Source organism: Ochotona princeps, chromosome 9 (assembly GCF_030435755.1).
Source record: "Ochotona princeps isolate mOchPri1 chromosome 9, mOchPri1.hap1, whole genome shotgun sequence".
NCBI classification, from domain to species: domain Eukaryota; kingdom Metazoa; phylum Chordata; class Mammalia; order Lagomorpha; family Ochotonidae; genus Ochotona; species Ochotona princeps.
The window spans coordinates 7,488,107-7,506,125 of record NC_080840.1 but is presented as its reverse complement, the minus strand read 5'-3'; the positions used below and the strand labels follow the sequence as shown (position 1 = coordinate 7,506,125).

The 18,019-nt window shown below is 44.3% G+C and overlaps 1 protein-coding gene across 1 annotated transcript in view; it reads right to left on the bottom strand.

The window, feature by feature from the left end:
• Positions 1-18,019, bottom strand: part of KCNQ3 (potassium voltage-gated channel subfamily Q member 3) — a 291,856-nt gene that overhangs the window by 5,377 nt on the left and 268,460 nt on the right. The window contains exons 10-12 of the mRNA XM_058668475.1: positions 4,796-4,998; positions 3,837-3,939; positions 1,791-1,922 (exon numbers count right to left, since the gene is read on the bottom strand). Of these exons, the coding sequence (XP_058524458.1) occupies positions 1,791-1,922; positions 3,837-3,939; positions 4,796-4,998 (438 nt within the window). The remainder of the gene's footprint in view (positions 1-1,790; positions 1,923-3,836; positions 3,940-4,795; positions 4,999-18,019) is intronic.

The window sequence follows — 18,019 nt, the reverse complement described above, 5'->3', positions numbered from 1 at the left end:
ATTGCTATGGGTCTTGCATGTGGGTACAGGGCCCCAGTACTTGAGTAAGCCATCTTATGCCTCTCCAGGAAATTACCAGGGAGTTGAGTCAGAATGGAACAGCTTGGGCCAGCACAGTGGCACAGCACACTGATCCTCTGTCTGTAGTGCTGGCATCCCCATATGAGTACCAGTTGGAGTCCCTGCTGCTCCATTTCCTGATCCAATTCCCTGCCTATGGCCTGGAAATGTAACTGAGATGGTTCAAGTCCTTGGGCCGCTAAATGCAAACAGGAGACTCAGAAGAAGCTCCTGGCTTTGGATTGGCTCATCTCTGGCTATTGTGATCATTTGGTTAGAAATTGTTTTCTGTCTCTTCGCCTCTGTTACTTTTTCAAGTTAAAAAAAAATAGCTAAGTCTTAAACAGGTTCTTAAACTCAATCCTATACTACAAAGCTGGCCCCTGTGTGTTTTTTTAAGACACTGCTTTCATAACTAATTAAAGATTTGATAAATTGACAAAAAACAAAGTCATGTGTGGACTAATTTTCCCAGTAGACCCACTACAATATCTTGGGGAAGTTCAACTCCTTTCTCTCTAAGCCCCTATGTGGGGAATTGCGTGCATGTCATGCGTACTTTTGAGTAAACATCTGGGTGAATATCTCTGTAATTATTCCACACATTTTATCGGCTAAGATCATAAGATATGGGCAGAATTACTGATACTACACATAGGCTACATGTGTGCATCATAAGTGTTTCAGGTATACACATGTGTGAGTGCCTTATTAGTAGAAATACCATATGTACTTAAACATCTTAACATTTGTTTTTGTCTAAACCTCATTTGATACCTGTATACCATTTCAAGCATGCTAGGTACCACTGAGGGAGTGTGTGTATTAGCAAAGGGAGTTTGTGACCGGCAGACCTATTTTGATTCCAAGTTCTACCAGTGAGCTGGGTCATTGCGGTAAGTTCCTTGCTTCTCCAGTTTTTCAGAAAAAACAGAACATACACTGCAAGATGTGCCTTATGGGGTTACAAGAGTTGCTACACACACACACCCCACTCTAGTGCTCAGTACAATGGTGGCAATTAATAGTTGGGTAATATTGTTGTGTCCATTTTTTCACTATCATAAACAACACATACAAGTTCTAAAAATATAGTCAAATGCTACATTTATAAAGAGCCAGTTGGAGTCTGTTGGGAAGGTCCTAATTTTGTTGGCAACATGCAAAGCCTGGGGCTGGGAAAGTACCCACTTGGGCCATGTTAGGGTCACAGAGATTCTTTCCTGCCTGCTCATGGTGCTTGTTGGACTCCATTTCCCTCATGGTTTCAAAAATTTTGGACTTAAAATTTCTCTCCTGAAGTTTGGACTTTTATGCAAGCCTTTAAAATTGATTCACTTACTGTTTGGGAAAGAGAATCTTCCATCTGCTCCTTTGCTCCCCCTATGGTCACAACAGCCAAATCTGGGCCAGGCCAAAGCCAGGAGCCTCAAATTCCATTCCTATCTCCCACTTGGAGGCAGGGGCCCCAATATTTGCGTTATTATTATTATTATTATTTTTTTGCTGCCCTCACAGGTGTAGGAAACTGTATTCCTAACACAGAAAACTATTCCAATATAGGGAACTGTATCAGCAGTACAGCAGCTAGGATTTTGGGCTCCAGTATGGGGGGCCAGCATTACAAGAAACAGTCCAACCTCTTGCATCATGTGAAAGTCTAAGGTTCACCAGGCCTGGTTTCCTGAGTGTTTGGGGTAGCACAGCTCATCCAGGTGCCGCCATCTTACCTTGTCTGCAGGTACTTTATCCTGGAAAGCATGTCCAGATGCCCAGCAGAATACTGCTCAATCACATCCTTCACATCATAAGGCCTCAGTGTCTCCTTGAATTTTTTTTTATAGAGACGGAACTGTAGAATTCTGCAAGGCAAAGTGGAAGTATTGTTCATCATGGATAGAGAGGAAGGGAACTTCCAAGGCTAGCGATTTCAGAGACTGGGGGGAAAGAAGCAAGAGTCAAATGGCTGAAATGGAGAACTTCTAATTCTTGGTCATGGTTTCACCTCTTCCAACACCCCACAATGCAGTTGGCTCATATAGATCCTTTATGTCTAGTTCTCATTAGTCATCTCAATACCAAGAAAACCATGGTCATAAATATGAGCTGAAATTCACTGGGCATTCATTCTAGGCCAGACCTTTGGCTAAGTCCTTTATGAGAAATCCTGCTAAAGACTTAGGTCACAGTTGATGTCACTGTGGCTCAGAGAAGGTCATGCAGGCCATACTGTCAGAGCCAGTCCTCAGATCCTGGTGTGCACACTAAAAAGACAAGATCTCCACTGTCATCACTGTCCCACTGCTCTGTATCCGAGCATAGCTGACCCCTCCCTTCTGAGATAGCCTCTTTCCTTCTCCTGCTTATGAGCTCCGAGAAAATAAAGACTTGGTTCTGCTCCTTGAATTTTTGTGGGTTCTGTATAAAATAAGGTGCGCAAGCTGGCAGACAAAGTCAAACTCTCACTTCCTGGGGACCAGAAAGTCTCTCTTGATGGTTAGTGTTTCTGGAGAACGAAATCTGACACTTCTGAGCACAGCATCAGTCATAGCCCTAACCACAGTTTGAATCAGGAGCTACAACGCACATAGGCATTTTCTTCTTACAATTATATATTTTTTAATGGTATACTTGCAGCTAATTTTGTCATAACTCATGGCTCATTTCCAAACACTATTTTAGCATATTGACTATAGTAGTCAATTTACTTGCTATCATTTCAAAATTGCCTGCTCCTTACAAGTCAATACACCATGGCTCCTAGACCAGACCTGGCCCTCATTGCCTGATTTTAAGAGAAAAACTATCCTGGACTCCAGCCACACTCATTTCTGCGTTGTCTATGGCTGCTTCTATTCTATAAGCCAGAAGCTGCACACTTGCAACAGAGACCTACGGACCACGAAGCACAAAATGCGACGTGGCTCCTTATAGAAAATGTTTGAATCATGACATCAATAAGAATGCCATAGAAGAGAGGGCAGAGACCACATTGTGGAACATCTTAGCAGGTGCAACGATAGTGCATTGACTGATTTTCCCTGAGTCAGATCTGCAGTCAGTTATTCATCCCAGTAGGAATGCTGCTGTCCAGCCTCCTACCAGGTAACATAGCAAACAACAGCACCGTGAGAGACCTCACCAAAGTTTGTGTTGAGGTCTAACCCTGTGGTGCTTCCCTGACCGACTAGGCTGGAAATTTTGCTAAATGTATCGTAACAAATGACATGTTTAGCATCCTTTGAGAAATGTGAGGTGAAGCAACCTGACTTCTAGACTTTACTGCATCCTTACAAGATACCTACCTGCCTGAGCCTATCCCAACCATGTTTCTTTACCTAGTAACACACCTTTTAAAACTTTGACAGAATTCTAACAAAGCAGAAATAGGAGTATGCTCACTTCTTACACACAAATCTGATTTACTGTGTTAACAATGCTAAGGGAAAAAACCATTGTGGATGAAGATAGGGATGTTAGTGAAGTGAAATGTAACAGATCCTCATGCAGGTGCACCTAGTCCCTTGAGTCCCTTAGCATCAAAGGGGTGATGCTGAAGACCAGGAGGGCAGCTGGCAGTACTGTGAGAAGGGCTGTGGGAGCACCTGGCTAACTAAACCACATCTGCCAAGAGGACCATTTACAACTCTCAGTATGCCCCACAGATGGTCTGGACTACTGGGGAAGACCAAGGGTTGAGTCCCGGAGGGACTTCCTGTCTGTCTTTCCATAGCCAAAGCCACTTTCCAGCTACACCTGAAGAACTGAGGTATTACCTGACAGCTCGGATGGCAGCTTTCAAGGTGGGGATCATGTCTTCCACAAGGAACTCATTCCCGTAGCCTCTATCTTCTGCCATGGGATCACCAGTCCCCGCATCTAGAAGGGAGACACACACACACACATCAGCTGTAGGCAGATGGCACCTGCAGGGGCTCAGGAACTTAGGGGATGCTCAGTCCGAGCACCCAGGCCTCTGGGTGCATCAGCTCCAGGTCACTGTTCCCTCTGTGAAGTGCAGAAGCAGCAGTCTCCTGGTGTGACTCATTCAGCCTGGCTTAGCATCCCTGTTCCATCTCCCGAAGTCTGAATCGCAGGTGTGTGCCGTTCCCAGCTGTTGGTGGGGAGAGGCCTGGGAGGGAGACTGGGCCCTGCAGAGGCAGCAGAGGGCACGTACATGTAGGCTTCATTGCCACACAGACCTGAGCCTAGATTCTCACTGCCAGTCTCCACCCAGGTGCTCACTGTCCAAACAGCCATGCGTATCTCTGGCATTTTGGATGGTTCAGAGCTTCGGGTGTCCTGGCGCTCATGCTTGCCCCCACCCTTTTTTTTTGCCTTTGGTGATAGAGGTCCTGGAGACAATTGTTTCTCCAACCTGGGGTGTCAAGGCCTCTGTCTCCATCCCACCCCCCATCCTTCAAGTTAACCTCCATGACAATTCTCAAAGGTGTCATGCTCTGAAACTCCCTGGAGGGCTGGTGCTGATGCCTACATGGGAGCCTCCTACAGTCTGTGAATGATGGCATTGCATCCCAGATGCCTCCAGTCCAAGAAACACAGATACAGCAAAGCAGGAAGTTGGTTTGGGAAAGGGGAGGGAGACAGGTGCACTGTGTGGCCTCAGGAGTGAGTTTACCAGTGGGCAGCGGGGGTGGGGGGTAGGGTTGGGTGGTGAGGAAGGCAGGGCATTCAGGAGAGGGGGAAGATGGAGTGGGAGGGAGGACAGCGTTACCTTCGGAGCTCTGCCAGAAAGCGTAGGCTTTCATGCGAAAGGCGGTGCGGAAGCGCTCTTTATTGTTTAAGCCCACGGGCTTTGGTTCTTTAGAAGGGCTTTCTTCTATGGCATCTACATTCAGAGGGGTAAATAGCTTTCCTTTAGTATTGCTACCACGAGGATTAGAAAGGCGAACCCGATCCAAGAGACCCAGCTTTTGGCTACAAAATAAGCAAAAGTGAACAATTTTCCTCCTTCAGTGCAGGCTCTCGTAATTTCCCACCCCTCCATAAAGACTCCCATCCTCCTCCAAGGATGAATGGGCACTTGGCACCCACAATGCTACATCTGGTCTAGCAGCTCGGAATTGGACAGGGCATGGTTCAAATTCTGCGAAGCCACCACACCTCGGGCAATTTTCTTAACTTCTCTGAGCCCATTTCAACCTATGCCATGGCGGAGGTTAAGTGAGCTGCAGCCCACAGTGGCTTGCCTGACTGGTGGACATGTGCTGGAAAGAGCAATGCCTTCGCTGGCCCCTTTCCTCTGCATTAAACTGCCTTTCTTTGAATAGAGTCTGGGGTTGAGATGTCTGTGAACTTAGGTGGGAAAAATTACATTTTTAATTTACTGACTTCATTCAATTATGAATGTGAGCAACAAACCCCAGTAAAAGCCTTCACATTTGACTGCCCACAGCAGGAATCACAGGCAACTGGACATCCTGTTACCTGAAGTATTGTTTGTAGAGCCTGCTGCTTCACAATTAGGGTGATATTCATCACAAAGAAGCACACAGAAGCATATATCAAATTTTAAAATATTTTGCTGGCTGCCTCAGTCGAAGCAGTTTCTTTTGTAACTATATATTTATGATCTCTGTTGTACTGCCAATACAAAAAGCAATTCATCAACTCCAACATCAAGTGTTTCTGGTGCAAAGCGCCAGTTAAACCTGGACATGCACCCCAGGTCTACCATTCCCATCTGACCCATGATCAATCTTTGACCTTTGAGAACCTCAGTCACCTCGGCTGTGAAATGGGTGGCATATCCTACTTCAAGTGATTGTCATGTGATGCTTAGTGAGGCGGTGGCGTGGTGTCTGAAGCAAGGCATGCATGCTATGCGCGTGCATTTCTTCTGTTTCTCTGACACACAGTGGGTGCTCTGCAAGCATGAATTCTTTCCTTCAGCTTTTCATTCTTTGCCCTCTCGCCTTAGTGGGCCTGAAGAATGAACTCCTTTTTGTGTAGTACTTGCCAGAGAGAGAGGGAGCCCCACATACTCTTTAGTCTGTGGTTCTTAAGTGCACTCATGGCAGAGGCTTCCTCTCCATCACTCACACAGCCTGGCACACACTAGGTGCTCCCGTGCTTGCGGAATAAGTGGAAGAGGCACTGAATAAGAGTGTTCCACTCAGCTCCGTGTGGGCCTGGAATCACTCTGCTTTTGCAGAATGTGGCTCGAGATTGCAGGCATGAGCGTGTGCCACACACAGCTGCTGCCTCCGCCTTTGCATCTTGGTGCAGTGAGCAGACCATGGAGCGGAGGCTGCAGACGAGCTGCAAACTCTCCTCCTGCCAAGTTGGGGTTGGGGCTAGATGCTCTGAACACCAAGTTCTCATCTACCACGGGGGCCTGATGACATCTGCTTCAGAGCGCTTTTCTGAGTATTGTGTATTACTATCTGTAAGGGTCACTGGCTACAGCCTGGCTTAGAGATGGCACCAGGAAACATTTGACAAGAAAAATGAGTGAATGGATGGTTATATGAAAGAGGTATGGGTAACTACCACTTTTGGACTCTCCTGGGAACTCACTGCACCCAGCCTGCATGGTCATGGCAATTTCATTGAATAATTCCCTTAATATGCACAGGATGAATTTAGAGAAACTCCACAAACCAGCACCATCTTCCCAGAGCTAAGATAAACAGTTTGGGTGAAAGTTACTGTCATGAGTGGTACAAATGAGTGGTAAGTAGGACAGAGGAAACATCAGGGCCCATGGGCTAAAAACAGTGGACAAGATAAGAAATCAACTGGAAACACAAAGAGGTGTTTTTTTGCTCATGAACTGAGTTAAAGATATTAGCATGCACCCATTCCCAAGCCCACATACTCTTGGCTCCTACCTGTCTACCTGTCTCTCTACACCTCCTCATGCATCATCTTTCCGTCAGAATTAAGTCCATTCCCAAGTCCCCTAATCCATGCATGCTTTGGTACACAGGTCCTCCTTGCATTGGCCTTCTTCGCCTGCTTAGCTAATCTCGCCTTTCTGTCCTTTAAACCTGTGTTCAGTCTCCATCCTGAGAAAAAAGATGCTCCAAACACACAGTGCTTTTTTGTCACAATACTGTATGGAGATGGTGCTTGGCCATGTGCACTTGCCCTGCTGGATTATGTGGTCTTAACTAAGCAGAGGCTCTTCCTGGTTGTCTTGGAACCCAGCACACATCCTGCTGAACATCCTGCAGGCTCAACCTAGTGACAAGTGTCCTGTGCTCTAGCAACAAGCAAGCCAGGAGGAATACTCCGGCAAAGCACATGGCAGACCTCAAGCTCTCTCTGGTCCCCAGCCTCTCCCACAGAATGCTGATCATAAGCCTGCATTTCTGTGGTTGTTGGAGGGTTAAATGAGGGAATACTCAGCCTACTGTTTGGAATGCAGGGAGTGTTCAATAAAGGCTGGTTGTCATCATGAGCTCTGTAAATAATCCTCTTCCCATAGAAGCCACAAAGGTGGGAGATATGTAAGAAGATGGATACAATTTCCTGGGCCACAGAGAAAGCGTTATTTAAAAAAACATAAACCAAGATAGGTTTTGGAGGAGTCATTTTATTATGCTTCTTAATGCTGGTTGTGAAATACTCAACACTGCCACTGTGCTGCACCTTCATGGGAGACAGCACACAAGGAGCTCAACTGCAGATAAACGAAGACAAAATTAATGGCAGGCAGTTCAGACTTGAAAATTCAGCATAATTGTTGAATATTAAGAAAGATGATGAGTGTGCTCTCTGATTTCATCTGTGCTGAGTCTGAGGATTTTCTTATATGGCATTTAAATGCCTCATGGCAACCTCTCATGGACTGCATGGCTTTGAACATGTTCACTTCACACTGAATGGGTCATGGGTGGCAGGTGACACAGGCTTATGAAGCCATATGTGTCAGTGACAGAACCCTTGATTCTCAATTACTGTCCTTGCATCTAAGAGGCTTATGGAATTCCTACTTTGGCAAAGTGGGTGATTAGTTTACTTCTTAACTATGTGGCCTGAGATCTAAGACCTCAAAGGATAATCAAATCAAGGCAAGGTTCACCCCTGAAACTCAAAACCCATCTCTGACCTTCTCTGCATGGATTCCCGGGGCATAATCCAGGCCTTGTTCTCAGAGGTACTGTAGATGTGCCACCTCTGCTCTTCCCCTCACCCTGCCTGGAGCTGAGATCAGATTTCCAAGCATGAGTTAGGAAAGAACTGAGCTGTGAAGGAATGGGGGCAGAAAGGTAGAGTCATGGTTGCTTTGTCCTGGGTTGCTGCTACTGGTCTTAGAGTCTCAAAGCTTCAGCGATGTTCAACTCCATGCTGTTTCTTGATACTGAACACCTGCATCACTTTTATTAAAAAAAATGTGATTTCTGTCTGAGCGTGACCCAAACATCAGCCCCAAGGCTCAATTCTCAGCACATTTGAACATTCATTATAGCAGCTGAGTTCCAGTTAGCTATTCGTTGTGGCCATCGCAAATTTTTAAGTTCTTATTCCTGGGCCTTGATCACTGCACTGAAACATTTGACACTCTTATGGATACTCCCACCAGGTCAGTGATTCTAAGGGTTTCGGGGTGATTTTACCTCCCAGAGGACATGCAGTTGACATAACTTGTGGGGTATTTGTGGTATTTAGTGGTCAGGGGTTAGAGATGCTACTGAAATGTTTGTCTCTATGATGTCTTAGCTATCAACAGTGCTGAGATTGAAAAATGAAAAGGCAAGCCTTTGAGCTAAAAGTTGCCTGTTAAATCCAGAAATACAGGTACCTAGCATTCAACCTGCCATGTCATAAGCAAAGAAAGCATCATGATATTGAAAATAGCAAGGAAGACTAAACTACCTTGTCTTTTGCTTGCATCAATCCCTCCCTAGCTGAGTAAGGGAAGGCTGCAGAGCAGAAACAGTGTGGCTTCAGACCAGGTTCAAATATCTGCTCTGAACTTACTATTTCAACGTGGGTGAATCATCAGCTCTTGCTGAGTCAGTTTCAGCTGTGAAATGGAGCTTATGTTTACTTAACTAATCAAGAAAAATGTGTTCAATACCTTGTATATTCTAGGGTTTGGGTAACTTGTTATGAGTACCATGATGGCTAACACAGTGTGGTTTTCAGCCTCCAGTGTGCTTATGAGGAAGTTAAAGGAATAAACAATTATCAAACAAATACATACATTGCTAGGATATGACAAGGAAACAAAACAAGTGTGGTAATGGAGGATAACAAGAGGGAGGCTTAGAGAGAAGAATGAAAGGCGGTCTCTTTGATAAATAGGAAGTCAATTAGAAAGAGAAGTCCATGGTTAAGATGATGTGGTCCAGAAACCAAATCCCATGCCTAAAGGGTGAGAAGCAATGGACCCTCAAAGGAAAGGTCTGAAATCGCCCCAAATGGATGTGTGGGAACTGGATTGTGTGACACTAGAAGAGGGTATGTGGTCTAAACTCTTGAGAGGATTATGTAAGTTTTAAAGATTACTAAAACAGTATATCAAGTTGCATTTTAGAAATGCATACCTATTTGCCATAATTATTCCCATCAGTAAAGAGGCAGAAGTGACCCAGCGGTTGTTCATCAATGGAGGGGTGAACAAAATGGCTACCCATTTTGTAGCTACAATGGAATACGGTTTCTTCTTAAAAATGAGAAATATTCTAACATGTGCTACAACATGGTTTTACATGGTCATTATGTTAAGTGAAACTCTGAAGTGATAGAAGTCAGTCACAAAAAGACAAATACTATATGATCCTGTTTATATTCAGGGTTTAGAGTAGGCAAACTCCTGGAAAAAAGCAAGCAGAATGATTGATGAAGAGGATGATAGAAAGTTTTGCCATAGAGTCTGTTTTGCAATGGGAAAAGTCCCAGAGACGGAGTTTACACTGTGTTAAGTAAACCAAGTATTACTGACCCTGACATTGTTCACATGGTAAAATTATGTGTATGTTATTACACATAAGGACATGTTGGCTTCTAGGTAGAGAGTGGGCTTCTAGGGAAGCAAGACTAGAAAAGAGATCCACAAAAGTCACCATCTGCTGATGGTTTGGACAACGGTGTTTGCGTGGGGAAGGAGGAAGAGACTAGAATTGTGAGACCCATTCTGGAGCTGAACAGCAAAGGTTTTTCTGATGAATTCTAGGGGGACTAGCAGGCAAACAGAAAAGGAACGGCTTCTGGTGTTGACTCCATGCATGGGTGCCAGTGTTTCCATCTTTTGAGAAAAATTGGGAATAATGAGTGAAGAAATAAGATGTTAAACTTTGCATGTTACTGCTTCTAGAAAGATAACTGAGAAGTATCCTCATCAAGCAGTCAGTTGGGGACCGTGTCTGCCACTCCTATTTAGAGTCATACATATTACAGGCCTTGGTGCACAGGATGGTCTTGAATATATGGATGCTTCAATGATGGATAGGAGGATGTCACTGCAGACAGGAGTATCTTGAGGGAGTAATGTGTCTCGTGCTCTTTGTTATGATGTTATAAACTAAGTAACCATACAGAGGAGTCAATCCCACTTACAGAATTTTAGGCTACATTGATTCCTTCTCTTATTCATTCTTTCCTCCTTCCATCTTCCCACATGGAAAGGGTGTAAAGTTACATAAGATCTGTAGCCTTCCTTTCAGAAACTCACTGGCACCAAATTCTACATAGAAAAGGAAGACATACAGGTAACAAACATCTGGCACCTGCAATGTGCCAAAGCTTTTGGAAGTTGATGCCTAATTTTTCTTCCTGATGAAAGCCATGAAACAAACAGCCATTTCCCCTGTTCTTTTCTAACACAATGAGAAAGATTCATGGAAAATGGGATGATGGGAAATACCAAGTGGCTAGTATGGTCTGGAACCTAAAGGCTTCCTTAGCAGTATCAGTGATATCAAAGATTTTTCAAGCTTTTACACTGCCCATGGTAAGGCTAGGGGAACCAAAAAGTACACATCATTTGTGTGACGGTTAATTTTAAATGTCAACTTGATTTGGCTAAGAAAGGCCTGATAGTAAGATGTTACTTGTAGGTATGTTCAGGAAGGTGCTTTGGTAGGAAAGATCACTTCACCAGTGTGGATCGGCATCCACAATCTACTGAAGGCGAGAGCAGAACAGAAAGCTGAGGAAGGGAAATTGCTTCCTTTGTTTGAGCTGGGCTGTGCATCTTTTACTACCCACATTAGTGCTCTGGGTTCTCCAGGTTTCAGATTCTCCAAATTATAGTGGCAGTACTTCCTCCACTCATCCATCCATCACCCCCAGTTCCTTCAACTCTGATTTACACCACCGGGTTTCCTGGATCTGCGTTCCGCAGGCAGATTAGGGGATTCCTCCACCCCCATAATCACAAAAGCCAGTTCCTATCATTTTGTCAATATCTGAACATATTCCATTGTATTTTTTTCTAGAGCAATCTCACTATATTTTTGCTAAACTACAAAACTGCTCTACAGAGAAACAGATTGTTTATGTAGGGTTTTTTTGTGTGTCTTCCACAGAATATGTGCATGACATAGTTTAGTTGACCTAGTGAGATGACATTTTAATGGATATTTCATGCAGAATCAGGTGGTCTTTGGAAAGAACCTGGGCCCAGGCACTTGTTGTTCTCTCAAAGAGGGAAGGAGTAAAATGAGGATGTTTAATCCCATTAGCTGAATGAAGAGTCCTGAAGATAAAAACCAAAGGCAGTCCTCAGTAGCTTCTCTCTGACTTTAGTTCCAAGCAGACTTCGCAGTTCCCTTTCTTTGTGCCTGCTCCCCTACCTTGGTGTCTGTAATATCCCAGCACCTCTGCCCAACCACATGGTTCCTTTGTGGAAGACACATTCACCCCACACCACTAGACTAATCCTGAGGGAGTAATGTGTCTTGTGCTCTTTGTTATGATGTTATAAACTGAGTAACCATACAGAGGAGTCAATAGAGATCTGTATGGCTCCCAGCACTCCATGTGTAGGTAGGAGAAAGCAAGATGAAAGGAATAACAGTGGAGAGGGAGGCAGGAAGAGTATTTCAAAGACAAGATTCAAATCTAGATTCATCTGACTCTTAAGCCTTTACATACTAAATGTCCCTGGAAAGAAAACCTATCAAATCAGGATAATAATGGGGATAATAATAAAAACAGACCCTTCTGTACTACCAGTAATGGAGCAGATTTTAGTCCAACCATCTAATCCTTACAACAGCTTAGGAGGTAGTACTCTAATCCTAGCCATTCTGTAGATGAGCAAAAGAGCACACAGAGGTTAAATAATGTGCCCAAGGCCACATAGCCAACATTATTAAACTGTAACTTACAGTGCCTAATACAGTAAAACAACATAGGTCTAATTCTGCTACTGTTGATATGAACTCATGCTACATAGGACCTGGAGTGACTTGGAAATCATCTAGTCCAACCTTAGCCTGCTCGTGTTGCAGGAGTTTGGGTTCTGGCGACAAGTGGTTCCCAAGGGACTGGCCATGAGAGGAGAAGGGAGAATACGGTAGGGAGGATGGCAGGATAGTGGTTGGGTTGCCTGCTGGGCCAGAAGGAACAGCATCCCACTTTTGAAACAACCCTGCTGTGTTAATCTGGTGCTCTCACATGGGCAGTTTGCAAAGCTAGCTCTGCTGAACAAAGCTGCCTTTCTGATTTGATCCAGTGAGTCTGAGAATCTGAGCACAAATGCAGGGTGTGTGCAACTTTGAAGACAGTGATACATCCTGCCACGAGAGTGAAGAGCAACATGTTTTCATCTTTTGACTCTTCAAAGAATTATTTTCTCCATGCACCCAGACCTCAAGTCTGAGTAACATATTAGTTGACCATCACTAACCTCCACTGAGCATTGACTACAGACTGGGTTCTTTCCTGGGTACTGCAGATTTCATCCAAGCAGCCCATGAGGTCCATACTGCTAACATACCTGCCCCACAGAAAAAGATGTAGGGAACCAGTGAGGTTGTGCAAATTTCCTCACGGCACACAGCAGGTTAGTGGGATCCAGGCATTGATGCCTGAAAGTCTAGCTCTGGAGTGTGTTCCCAATCTTTATCACTATAACTATCTTCTAATTCTTCTCCCAGGTTAAAGAGGAAAAATGATCACAGATCTGGTGGGGAACAGGCAGACACAGGCTCAAATCCCACTCCCTGGGCTTTCCAGTAACTGCCAGAACCTAGAGTCTTGGGACGGAGTGTGGTCCAGCTGATACCCTGATTGGTGACATGTTCCCCAGAACTGTTGATTAAGTGTCTATTGTTGGTAACTGGTTACAGCTGATCTAGGAAGCTAATGCAGCACATGATGAGGGCTTAGTGGATGGGGAGGCACTGATTTCAAACAGATGGGACCACGTCACAGAGCTGCAACCATTCTTAGGTTCTAAGGTATGTGGTACCCAGGGATGGAGAGAAGACTGCATGGAACACAGAAAGGACCACGCTTTTCCATATGTTTGCAATCACAAAGGTAGAATTTTCACTCTTGTAAGAGTTGGGAGGAAGCAGCTAAATCTCTTGGAGGAAGAAAGTAGTTTAATGGGGAGAGGGAACCCATGTTAAGCACCAGAGTCCATGCAAGCACACAAGGTCTGCCTCCTACAGCTCTTTATTTCTAACACGAACAGTCAGGTCCCACTGTGCCTTTGAAAGAGGGTCTGCTCTGACCTGCACTGCTCCCAAGTTTGGACTTGGTGGGCAGGGTTAAAAGTTCATTATCACCCCCGGGAAGCTGAAAAACAAAAGCTATATTTTGATTTTTTCTGATCCCTCAGTCAGTTCCTAATTCAGTCTGTGCATTCCCCTCTGTTTTTCTCAAATGAGAGTTGAAGCCAAGACTTCAGGAAATGTCAGCGATCACTCTGAGGTTAAAGCAAAATGAGTCCAAATTCCACCTCTGCATCTCTGTTGTTACACAGCCTGGGGCACGTCACAGCATCTGCATGACTGGGGGGAAATAGTCATAGCCATGGGATCTTGTTAGCCTCTTGTTTGGATCTGGGCAACAATATTCTCATTAGCAAAATTAGGGGTTTGGATAAACTGATTTCTAAACTCCTGTTTAATCTCTAGCAGTCAATTATACTAGGGTATGGGAGGTGGTTTACTGCCAATGTCTTCCATGACTGAGATGGATTTCATGTGGCTGCTGCCACACGGAGAAGGTAAAGTGTGAATCACAGCAGCTAACCAAAACTGCTTCTCTCCACAGCAGATTGTGGCTCTGTGCCCCTCCATGCTGTCATAACCTCCTCTCATGGCAGCGACCCAGCTATGTGAGCCAAGAAAGGATAGAAGAAAGCTACACAAGCAAAGGGGACAACGGCAATGACTGATGAGGCGGCTGTTCCTGACTGACACTGTGTGTGGGACCATGAGCTACAAAGCTGGATCAAAAGGACCCAAGTCCTGCGCTTGCTCCTTTTTACCTGTAAGTCACTCACCTCTTTGAACCTCAGTTGCTCATCTATCAAATGCATAGTAAAGCTACCTGTACCTCAAAGGCTGGCTATAGGATTAGATGTGCTTAGAACTACTCCTGGAAAACAGGAAGTATCCTTTATACATCATAGTTACTATACCTGAATTGTTTAACAGGAAGGATAATCCTCTCTTGAGTCTGACAACTCTAATAGGGAGGATATAACACGTTGTTGGAGTTGAAAGTGCCTGTTGACAAATTTCATCCCTCTCCAAAGATATCGACACAAATGTTTTGAGCTTGAGCTGTTCAAAAATATGAAGTAACAACTGAGGTTGGGAAAGCAGTTGTTATCAAAATAGTTACTTGTTTTGAGTAGTGAAAAGACTAATTTCTGTCAAAAAGATACCTGTGGATGTTCGCACTGTTGTACACCAACTGAATAGGCGATACTCAAAATGACCATCCTAATATTAAATTTTTTCTATGGATTTTTTCAAAAAATACCTTTTCATTTCCAGTATGGTCTCTGGCAGATGCTCTGCAAGGCAGTATTATTATTAGGAACTTGAACATTTGCTGGCAGACTTTATGCCTGTGGTGGACAACTGTTGTTTTGTTCTGCTTGGTGTTTCGTCCCCAAATGTTTTACTTTTTATGTGTGAGAGGACCTTATTGTTTTCAGATACTTATGCCCCACACTTAAATGACCCTGGGGAAGGCTGTCACTTAAAGCACCGTAAGCCCACATTCACCCGTTGGGACATGCGGGAACATGGCCTAGAGGAGGGGCAGTAGCCTCGCTCTGCCAGCTGCAGACACGAGTCAGGGTATGTATATGCGTCTCAAAAGGGGACGATCGGTACAATCCCTGGGAGTTTTCAAACTGATATCAGATGAAGCGTAAGTGGAGAGGAAAAGGGAGGACATATTTTATTCTGGTCTTTTGTCACATCCGTAGCTTCATCAGTATGGAGAAAGTGGAAACAGTAGAATCATCACACAGAGAGAAGCACAGATGAGAGACGAAGACAGAAAACCCAAAGGACTCCCTGGCATCTAAGCATTCCTTTCTAACAGGCACCTATGGGAGCCTTTGCAATTTCCTTATAGACCAATCTTTATGATATTTGAATAATAAAGAATATGTTCAACTATCCATCCATTCCACCTTCCACCCATCCACCTACTGCTTCAGTAAGTTGTCCACAGAAAGGTGACTATGCATCAGCTTCCGTTCTAAGAACCACAGTGTTCTGCACTTAGACGCCTCAGAAGCAGTCAGCCTCGCAGGGGGAGAGAAAGCAGATGAGAAGCATATTTGTAGTAGGCCATTGTTGGTGCTAACAGGAAAGCTGAAGCAGGCCCATAGGGATGTAGAGAGGCACTGATGTAGGACCAGGGAAGGAGTTTTCCAAGAGTATGCATTAGACAGAGTTCCAAGGGAAGTAAAGGAGTCAGAGACGGGAAGATGTTAAAACACAGCTCCTGGCCAGGAGAAAACAGGTGCTAAAGTCATGTGTCTGTCGGATGAACCAAGCTGACTCTGTGCTCAAGGAGAGCAGGGCAACAGGGGAATCTGCCTGGGTGATGAAAGGCCCAGGAAAGGCCCACAATGGCTCTGTTTGCCTGTGGTGCTTCCTTTCAATGAAGAAAAGACCTCCTTCCACTAGGCCACTCACACATTCACACAGCAAGTATTGTCTGCCATGGGTGTCTTTATTGTTCCCACGTAGTGCGTAGTCCAGGGAAGAGACAAGTCTAAACATGTGTCAAATATAAATTACAGAAAAATACACACATAAGAGGTTGTCAAAGTTCCTGGAAAGGTCTGTTATGGAAATGAATGGAATTCTTCATCTGAGTGCAATCTTTCTATGAACTCTTTGAAGTGCTCTAATACTCATAAGCATATGTAAATGCTTTATAAGGAAGTTATGGGTCCAAAGTAAGAGCACAGTGATGAGGTAGGATCCACCTGAGAGCCAAGATGACAGATGGAAAGTGCTTTCTAGTGAGGCCACAACATTTTCTTCTGCTCAACCTTTGGAGAAGGAAGAGCATTGAACAAAGCCAACCCCCAGCCATTGTACTTCAGCTCAGTTTATGTTCCTCAAGTTTACATAAAATAGCCCCTGTAAAGCAATGGCTTTATACGCAGCTATGGCCTTGAGCTCTTTGCAATAAGCTGTCTAAAAAGTTCTTTTTCTTACCTACTACATAGTTCCAGGGCCTGTTAAATTAGGCTGATAAGTAGATTGCAAACTATCTAGAAGAAAACAGCAAGGCCAATTCCAAACCTGATGCTATTTACAGGTAGTAATGAAGTGAGACTGGAGCACCATCAGCCCGATGGAACCACTGATGCCACGGCACGCTGGCCGTTCTGTGGCGCCCTTCTCCCTGCCTTCTCGGGAAAGGAGCTGATTCTCTGACAACTCACTCATCTGCTCTCCAGATCTTGTTTCCTTCCTTTAGGCTGTGCAGCTACAATTGCACCTGCCAATCACCAGCCCAACCCGACTGCTTTTCAAATCCTGGATGTGGGAGACTCAGTGACTTACATAACTAACCTTGTTCCCCTTCTTGGAGGAAGATGAGTAACATCCACCCAGCAACTCTAACCCTGAGAAATGGAGTGCATTTTTCTTCTGAAGCCTTGACAGAGTTGGGAGGGTTGAAAGGGGCACACTTAGGTAGATTAGATTTCAGAGAACCCCTCTGGAGAAACATTACCACGAAAACCTCAAAGTGCCTCTGGGTGAGCCCTCATCATGTCAGAAATACTGACTCCATTGAACAGTGACGCAATAATCTTCCCTTGTTTGTATTTCTTCACCTCTCAACTCTGTGACTCCACTTATATACAGTCAACCATTTTCCAAAAAACATTACATCAAAACTGCAGAAACAATGTAGAAAGCTAAAATTGCTTGCAATTCTGATTAATGAAATCTTACGCCCCCTCTATCCTTGCTCGGATAGGAAGCATACCTTTGCCTATTTTGTGCACCTTGTATAAACCACCTGTTAGTAATTGCCACAGTAATTGAGATGACTGCATAGTGACTGAGTTCAAGCAAACTGCATTGTACTTAATAATATCCCAAAGTACAAAAAATAGTGATGCTGTAAATCCAGATATATCAAAGATGCAAATTCTTCCTTTAACTGAAAATGAACATTTCAGGATAGTTTGAGGGAAAGATCATATTAACATAACTTTTATTATACTGATCTAGCTGTTAGTTGCTGCTAACCTCTCATTGGGTCTAATTTATAAATTAAACTTCATAGGTATGCACACATTAGAAAAAACTGGATATCTGGGTTCTGTACTATCTACAGGTTCAGGCATCCACTGGGAGTTTCAGAACATGTTCCTTGCAGGTAAGGGAGGAGCCATGAGTCCATTCCACTTTGGCTGAATTCTGTTCAAATCTGTATACAAATGACTGAAAATGTAAGTTGCATAACTCACAGGCAGAGCCAGCACCTACGTGATTTAGACTGCATGGAACATCATATTGGGATTTTTGGTCCCTGA